The 8873-nt window shown below is 44.3% G+C and overlaps 1 protein-coding gene across 4 annotated transcripts; it reads left to right on the top strand.

The window, feature by feature from the left end:
* The first annotated feature begins 201 nt into the window (after nucleotides 1-201).
* Nucleotides 202-8838, top strand: TCF24 (transcription factor 24). 4 transcript variants are annotated; one of them, XM_050971644.1, is made up of 5 exons: nucleotides 202-424; nucleotides 1465-1550; nucleotides 2512-2599; nucleotides 3559-3946; nucleotides 6299-8838. In XM_050971644.1, exons 4-5 carry the CDS (start codon nucleotides 3566-3568, stop codon nucleotides 6410-6412), a joined length of 495 nt encoding a protein of 164 aa, XP_050827601.1. In that variant the 5' UTR covers nucleotides 202-424; nucleotides 1465-1550; nucleotides 2512-2599; nucleotides 3559-3565; the 3' UTR covers nucleotides 6413-8838. The 4 variants fall into 4 exon arrangements, with proteins under 4 accessions (XP_050827601.1, XP_009088448.2, XP_050827600.1 ...); XM_009090200.4 differs by having other exon boundaries at nucleotides 2508-2599; XM_050971643.1 differs by lacking the exon at nucleotides 202-424 and having other exon boundaries at nucleotides 478-1550.
* Nucleotides 8839-8873: the final 35 nt, after the last annotated feature.

The raw sequence follows: 8873 nt of genomic DNA, 5'->3' as shown, positions 1-8873 counted from the left end.
GAGCGAAGAGAAAGGGCTCGCTTTTAACACGGCATCGCCTGAGCTCCCAGCCCAGCGATTAAATTTCTCTCCTCCAGCAAAACCGTTACTTTATCCTAAGAAAAACAGCGCGAGCGGGGCGAGCGGCGGCGCGGGGCGACGGGACCCGCATGGACCCGGGGCCGGGAGCGGGGGAGGGCGGGGGTCGAGGGGAGCGTGAGGCGATGCCGCCCCGACAGCTCCGTGATTGATGACCCACCCGCCCGGGAAGGGGCGGTCGCTGTCGCCCAGGCTGGAGGGGGGAGCCCAGAGACCAGGTGCGACACAGCCCCGCCGCACCCACCGGCCGCGACGCCTTATAAACACCGGGGCAGGACGGGGCAGGACGCGACGGGACGGAGGGGACGGGACGGAGGCGCCGGAACCTCGGCAGCGGGCGGGAGCGGTAAGTTCATCCCCGGCCGGGCACCGCGGGGTCCTGCCGGGTCCCGGGCGGCGGGGATGCGGGACCGGGACGCAGCAGCCGCCGCGGGCCGGCGGGGGTGTGAGCGCCGGTGCTGCCCCCGCACACCGACAGGCAAGTTCCTAATTCTCTGCTCCGCAGAAGGGCTTTCGTTACTTGTTACCGGAGTTACACGGAGGGCAAGGCCTTTTAAAAACCGATGCAAAATCATTCAGATTCACTGCATTTTGCCCCCTAAGGAGCAACGGAAAAGTTTATCTAAGGTTTCCACCTGTTTCTTTTCAGTTTGTGCGCTCTGCTCTGGCGTTTTCCGTCTTTTCCTTGTCTGTGTGGGCAGGTTGCCTTCATCGCCATTTCATTCACACAGAATATAAGACTAAAAGAACTGTTGTGCTGGGGGTTTTTTTTGGTAAAAGATGTCAAACCAATCATGTCTTTGTAGTGTCATGTAAAAACACAAATGCATCTGCATGCATTAGAAATACTGCACTAGAAGTGCTTTAGAAAAAACATAAATACTTTAACTTACTTTCACAGCCCTGTCCTCAACTCTCTCAACATACCAGGTGGCAAGTGGGTGCTTGCAAAAATTACTGCGATTATTTTAAAAACCAGACCTTTTTCTTGTAGAATTTTAAAAGGGAAAATTACTGTTGCCCAGAGGCTCTTCATTCACTTTAGTTTTTAGCAGCATTTTTTGGACCATGAGATTTTGGCAATGCCTGAGTTTGAAGCACCTGGAATGGATGTCCTGATTACTCTGGGGAGAAGAGTGATTCTTCCCAGTCCCAGTGGGAAACACAAGTGATCCTAGCTGTGGATCCAGGAACCACCATGATTTGGCTACACATACGTACATACCTACAGCAGATCCTTTGTTTAATGTAGCAGATTTTCCTAGGCCATTTGCTGTTTGTGTTTGATGGGAAGTCTGACAGCAGAGAAATTTAATTCAGAGTGAAATCTCTCATTTCCACAGCTGACAAAGGGAAGAGTACTTTTTTGTACTTTTTTTTCCACAGGCCCAGGATTTTATCTCATATAGATGTGAAGCTCCTAAACCAGAAACTCCTATTTCCAAGGGCACCCTAGGAAATGAGGTTTTTAGGTATGTGCATCACTATGTACTGTATGTCACTCAAAGTAATTTCTGTTCTAAATGCACAGCACAGCAAAATCAAAGTGTGTAAACCAGCCCTAGTCCTGTATATCAGTAGAGGTGCAGGTATTTTTGCTAATCTAGTCTGTCCCTATCCTTGGGTAATTCAGACTTCTCCAGTAATTGGGGAAGACTTCCTCCTACCAGTGGGATTTTGATGAGATGGCAGTGAGAAATCCTGCTGTTAAACATAAATTGTTAGATTCTTCTGCCAGTGAAGATCATTGTAATTATCTTAAATGAATCTTTTGATGTCCATTTCTACAATGATGATTTTTTTTAAACTAAAATGCATCCAGATCTGACTATGCCTTAACACAATGAATAAACACCAACAAACACCACCTTACATTGACTATTGCCTCTAACTTTAAAAAAAAAAAATTTTTTTTTAAAGTTAGAGGCAATAGTCAATGTAAGGACCATTTTTCAGTCCTCACTCAAGGCAAGCTCTTGGAGTCTTAATGTAAGATTTATTTTATACTGATCATAAACACCACAATAAAAAAAAAGTGAGATTTTTTCCCTTTGGTTTAGAGTTATAATGTGCATAGAATATTTCACAAATAATTTCAGTCTGCTGAAGAGACCATTACATGATAATACTCTGTGAGCCACATAATTTGCAAATTAATCACAATTAATTACCCAAAATAATAACAATAAAAAATCTTCTAAATACCATCAAATTATAGCATTGCAAAAAGGTTTGTTTAGAAACCTTTCCTTGTCTTTGATAGAAATCTTTGACCTCAGTGTGCTTGAAATGCTCTGCAAAATCAAGAGCTAATTCTTGTAAATATATATATCCAGTCATTTATGTGCATCAATGTTATTTAAACTTTTAATTACAAGGTATTTGGATGAAATTAAAAGGTTTAATAACTTGTCCCTGCCCTTGTCTAGCCAGGCTGTCACAGGAACAGACACTCCTAACACGTGAAAACCAAGATCTGGGACATCCACGAGGGCTGCTTGGCTGAGGACAACAGGATCAGGTATTATTCCAGCTAAGAAGGGCTGCACTTTGGGAATATTGATTGAATTGCATTTTTCTGTGGAACTGAATGAATTAAAGGACTGAGTTGTATTACAGGCAGAGCTGACTGACCAGCTTTACAAAAAACTAAGACCTTGAAGACACTGTTTTCAGCTTTTCTCTAAATATTTTTTTAATGTTTTCAAAAGGTTATTTTGCCCCCCAATGGCCAAAATACATCTTAAAAAATTCTTTCGAAGTTTAAAAATGTAGAAGAGAAAGGATAAGCATGCAGTTTCTTTAGTAGGGTTAGGAAAGGAGAAGTCAGTTCATGATCCTTCAAAATGCTGGGCCAAATTTTGCCCTTCAAAAACTGAGTCCATGTTCTGTGTATTTGCTTACTGATGCATTTGAAAATGATATTTTTCTTTCCATAGTCCATGGAGCACTGGTCACCTGTTCATAAAATGAATGCAGCGAAAATAGAAAATATAGAAAAATACAGTACATATAGAAAATATACTAACAGTATAGAAAAATATAGAAAAATGTACTATATCTAGAAAATATATTAACAGTTCCACATCCCAAATCACAGAGTTTTAAAAATTGCCTTTAGCCTAATTTTTAGTTGATTATAAATGGAAACCACTGTGGCAGTGCCTCTGGGTGGTTGGTCCCTGTTGGGTTTTCTCAGAAGTCATCTCTGGGCTATGAGTGACTCAAAAAAGTTGCTCTGTGTAACACCGCCAAAAAAATCAAATACTGATCGTTACAAAGATTTTAACTTCTGTTCTGTACCCCTGGGTGATGCTGAATTCGTAAGCAGCGAGTGGAAAAGCGTCTCACAGAGCTGCATTCCAGCTTTTCGTAGCACAGGCAGTAGCTGCGTTTCTGACCATCCTCGTTTTCAGAGCAAGGCTGTTGGCTCCAGATCACCGCAGCATCTTACTTTAGAGATGCTCTTGTTGCTTGCAGGTCACCGATGGACGGTGGACACTTAGCCGAGAGCAGCGAGGAGCTCTCCAGCCCGGGCGCAGAGCCCGATTCCTCTGCCGGCGGCAGCAATTGCTGCCCGCCGCTGGCGGCCGGGCCGCGGGCCGGGGCCGCTCCCGCTCCGGGCCGCCCCGCCGCCGCCAACGCCGCCCGGGAGCGCAGCCGGGTGCAGACCCTGCGGCACGCCTTCCTCCAGCTGCAGAAAACTCTGCCCTCGGTGCCGCCCGACACCAAGCTCTCCAAGCTGGATGTGCTCCTCCTGGCCACCACCTACATCGCGCACCTCACCCGCAGCCTTCAGGATGAGGAGGAGTCACCGGGAGAGGGCTTGGGCACCCTGCGCGGGGATGGATACCTCCACCCTGTCAAGGTAGGGGAGCTGAGGGACAGCCACCGCCTTCTGTCAGTGAGTCAGTACACTGTCCTTAGACACGTAACTGAAACTAAAGATTTCACGTCCCTGGACTTTGCCTAGAGGTATTACGTGGAAATTCTGCCTGGACTAACCACTGTGCCTGGGTCTTAGGGGTCTGATGGAAATATCTTGGAGCTTTGTTCCTCCAGCTTCAGGAACTTTGCACCAAAATATCAAATCTCATGTAGATCCAGACCTGGTTTTTGGAAATGAAGGTCAGCACCACAGGAGTCCATGCATCTTCTTGGTCCCTGTGTGGAAACCTTGGTGATTCTGAGAGACCCAGCAGATCCTGCTGTGGAGGGTGTGTGTGGTGAGGTGACACTGTCCCAGTGCTGTCTCACAGTGGTGACCCAGCCACAGCTGGGCCTGCTGTAGTTCTGCTGCCCCGCCAGCCCAGTGCTGACAGTGGTGTTAATTACATCCATGCAAGTGCTCTACTGAAGCATTTCTCTGGTTGGTACACACTATTCCCTTTGTCAGAAAAAAATCACAACGATGCAGAAGGGATGAGAAAGGGGAGCTGCTCTTGGAGAGGACCGGGCTGGAAACTGTTTCCAAATGCAGTGCTCACTGACTGATGGGGCTCAGACACCGCAGGGTGTTTGCTTTGGCTCTGCTCACAGGGAGTGAGTTAGAGCACTGGGGTGTTTTCTTTTCTTTTTAAGAGTCTGAATTCAGAATGATTTAATTAAGATTAATTTGTGAAGTAATCTCTAATTTCTAAAAAGTGCCTAATTCACAGAGAGTTCCTTGTTCACAATGTTGGTTGCTATATTTTACAGTATGATGTGAACGTAGGCTTCTGAGGCCATTTAAATGATTAGCAGACTCATAAAGAAAGCAAAACCTCTATATCAATTAGAAGATGGCTATAATTTAAGTAAAAAAATGCTGTGATGTATTTCAAAATAAGCTAAAAAAGCTTTGTGACTTCCCTCAGTCAGAGTGAAAGGACACAGGTCTCTCATGGTACTTTTTATGCAGCTGCCAACTACTACTGGCAGAAAAATACTTTCGAACAGTTATTACAGCAGTTAAATGATCCAGATGCCCATTTCCCAGGCTACTGGAAGAGAGTAATACTGGATTCACTTAAGCAATTATTTTTAATGAATATATTTGATGAATGTGTCACAGTCAAATCCTAGTATGTGCTTCAAAAACCCCAAAACGCAGGATATGAGACAACCTTTAAAGTCTTTAACTAAGCTGATAGATTAATCATAGTAAATGCAAATAGTGAGGAAAGTTAACAATTCAAGTACAGTTGTGTGTACTCTGAATGAAAAATATGGTTAATGACTTTGAACTTGGATGGTTTATTAGTGACAAACTCTTAACATCACACTTGAAATTAAATTGCGGAATGAGATTGCATAGTCTTTCTACGTGAGAATATGCTGCTGCTTTAGGTCTTTGAACTGTAGAGCTGGGATTTATCTGCAGTATTATTAATTGCCCTTTACCCACAGGAAATATGACAGTCTGTCCCCAAAAGAGTCTTTAAAAAACTGCATTCTTTTAGAACAATGGGCTGGCTGAATTTTAGGTAGTTTTGCATCCAGTGTGTGTAACAAGTTGTCTCTTCAAGCATCCACCTCTCTAATAATGACGTTGGCGCAGCAAATAGAGCTGGATGCTCCCTCCTAAGTTCTGGGTGTCTGGCTGCAGCCACCTGCACCATAGGGCTGCTTGCATTGAGAAACCTGCTGGGGTTAGAAACTCAAGCTGTCAGAATAAATATTTAACACCAACACTAACTGATGATTCCAAAAATCAGTGAGTGTAAAGATGAGCTGTGTCTGAAATAGCTGGAGCTGACAAGAACAAGATGCTGAGAGTGCTGAAGACTGACGAAGCCTTTCAGCAGCAGCCTCTGTGGTGTTGTGGGGCCCAGCCAGCAGGGACAGGTGTGCACGTGTGGCTGCAATCCCTGCAAGTGCAGGTGTATCCCTGTAGCATCCCTGGTACCTTGAGAAGGAATTGTTTGTTTTATTCTACTAACAGAACATCTGTGACACAAACTGAGCTTGGCTGACTGGCCAGCACAGCCTGGTCCTGTCTGCTGGGGCGTGGCAGCGTTGGGAGCTGTGCCTCACAATTAATTACCAAAGCAAATATCCAGGCTGAACTCCAAACAAGCTCCAAACTTTTTCCATCAAATGACAAAACAGGAACTGTTTGGTGATAGCAAGAGTTTCGTATTTTCTTATACTGTGATTCCATCAAATATTTGCTGACAACTGCAGTTGGAGTGCAAAGATCCTGTGTGTCTCAGTGCTGTGCTTGTCTCCTCTCTTGCAGAAGTGGCCCATGCGTTCCAGGCTGTACATTGGAGCCACGGGACAGTTTCTGACTCACTCGGCACAAGCAGAGAGCGCAAACCATGGGGAAACATCAACATCTTCACAGATCTAACCTCCCTTCTTGCTCTGAAAAAAATGGTTATTTATTACACCTCATATAAATATATATTTAAGTTAAAAAACCAGTATCTACAGACAAACTGTAATTCCTGAAATGCTGTTTGTAGAGGAGAAGGAATTGATTCTTAAATGTAATTAATACCTCATTAAGTTGACGTGACACATCATTGGTTTCTATCGCTGCTGCAGTCTGAATGAGGGGGAGCTGGTGGTGACTACAGCCAGCACCAATCCAAGCAGCAGCAGCAAAGAGCTGCCAGCAGAGTTAAGTATCCTTGTCCTCTCTGGGACAAGCGCTGTGAGAAAAGAGAGGAGGAGTTATGTGCTAATGGCCAAGTACAGGGCAGAACAGGCTTGGGTGAAGAGAGAAGGGCAAGGCTAAAAATAGCAACTGTAATCCCACATAGACTTTCTCCACTGCTTAAAGCCGATGGCAGAAATCCCCTGACCGCAGCTGTCAGGTCAGGGCTCCAGCCGTCGGAGAGTCCTACACGTCTGTAGCTATTGCTGGGAATGTGCTGGGAATACGTGTGCACGTTCATGGAGGAAAAATGTGCTGAGAGACTTGTCCCTCCTGCACAGAGTGCTGCAATTCGAGCACTGCTTGTACCCACCACAGGACTGCGCTGCATGTTACAGGCTCAGCCTGTGTTTGCTCCCCCGGCACAACCACGTGTCTGCTCACCACACCACAGCTCATTTCATTTAAGGGGTTCTCTTGTTGGAGCAGGTGAACCCAAAGTGTTGGCTTGTTTACTTAAACATCTGTGTTTAGGCAAGAAAAGAGTTGAAGCTAAATGCACAAATGTCATCTGTTATATCTGTTCTGTAAAACACTGTAATTCTTATATGGTTTGTTACTGCTGAGGTAAGTGTTCTATTAAATATTATTCAGTGAATATTATATACTTTGAGTTGCAAAATCTGTTATCAGCTTCTCATTGTACACAATAATATTCTACATTTATTGATGGTGTCTTTTTTCTGAAAGCTTCATGGTTTAAATTTAAAAACTGTATTTAGAAAAACAAAATTATTAGCCAGAACAACTTTCATAAAAACAGTATGGTAAAATCTGGAGCTCTCAACTGCCCCTGCAGCATTCTGAGCTTTTAACAAGATAATATACCCGGAAAGGACACTATTCAAGAACAGGAGAAAAAAATTTAAAAGATTCCTCAGTATTTTTAAAAGGCTTATTCCTTTAAATTGAAAGATTCTGACTGCTTAACCAAGAAGCAGGGGGTCAGTTGGACGTCAGGAGGAGTTTCTTCAAGGAAAGGGCTGTTAAACATTGGAATGGGCTGCCCGGGGAAGTGGTGGAGTTGTGTGGTGGAGTCACCATTCCTGGAGCTGTTCAAGGAAAGTCAGGAAATGTCACTTAGTAAAGGCTGATCAAAATGACAAGGTGGTGATCAGTCAAAGGTGATCAGTAGTCTTCTCCAACCTAGTTGAATTTGTAAGAATGAAAAATGCTTTAGCAATAAGGGTTAAAAACATGGAAAGTTATGAATGGATGGCACAGAGAATACATCTCAGACTTAAGCAAGCTACAAGACCTGCATCAGTTTCTCATTGTACATGATAATATTCTGAATTTATAGATATTGTCTCCTTTCTGAAGACTTTAAATTTTAAATTACTTCTAGGAAAAAAGGAAAACCAAAATACTACCAAGAACAACTTTTGTTAAAAAAGTATGGTAAAATTTGGAGCTCCCCACAACCCCTGCAGTAAATACTAAATATTTACCATGCTCTGCAGCCAGATAATCAGAGCAGCAAGCACTGTCGCTACTTCCTGTAGCTGTATCCCTAAGACTTTCAGCATTTTATGGAATTACTACAGGCTTGTAAGAACATGCAAAATTACAACAGCAGTTTTTCAGTTAAGAAGAGTTCCCTGTATTTATGAGTGGGGATTTTTTTTTCTTTGAGACAGATTATTCTGCCTCAGAAGTATGCCCTTCCTTCCAGAACACAGCAGCTTAGGCAACAGGCTCCCTTCGACCAGGGCAAGAGTTTCATCTTATAGAAAGGAGGATAACAACAAATCCTCTGAACCTGCTTGCTTCAATCCTGATGTTTGGTTCCAGTGCTACATTTCCTAGGCACAGTTCATATCCTCGTGTACTGAAACACAAGAGTTTGGCATTTAACACTAGGAGTATGCACGTGCCGAGGAACACAGTTGAAAATGTTTACACACTGCTATCAGAAGTTGGCTTTCCTCATGAAGGAAGCTAAAAGATCTCGGCAAGCTTCAGTCATTGCCTTCACAGCCGTTCCTTTGGAGGGATGGGACAGGTGAACTTCCCGCTGCCACAGGAGAGGCGCTGTCCCTGCAGACCCTGCGGCACACGGAACTCCTCTCCGTGCTGCTCGCAGCCGGAACTCCAGCAGTGCCTGCGGACACGGATCATTTCCCTTCCCATCCCGATCCCGCCCCCGCCG

The sequence above is a fragment of the Serinus canaria genome, chromosome 2, assembly GCF_022539315.1.
Source record: "Serinus canaria isolate serCan28SL12 chromosome 2, serCan2020, whole genome shotgun sequence".
NCBI classification, from domain to species: Eukaryota; Metazoa; Chordata; class Aves; order Passeriformes; family Fringillidae; genus Serinus; species Serinus canaria.
This window is presented reverse-complemented; position numbering and strand designations above follow the sequence as displayed.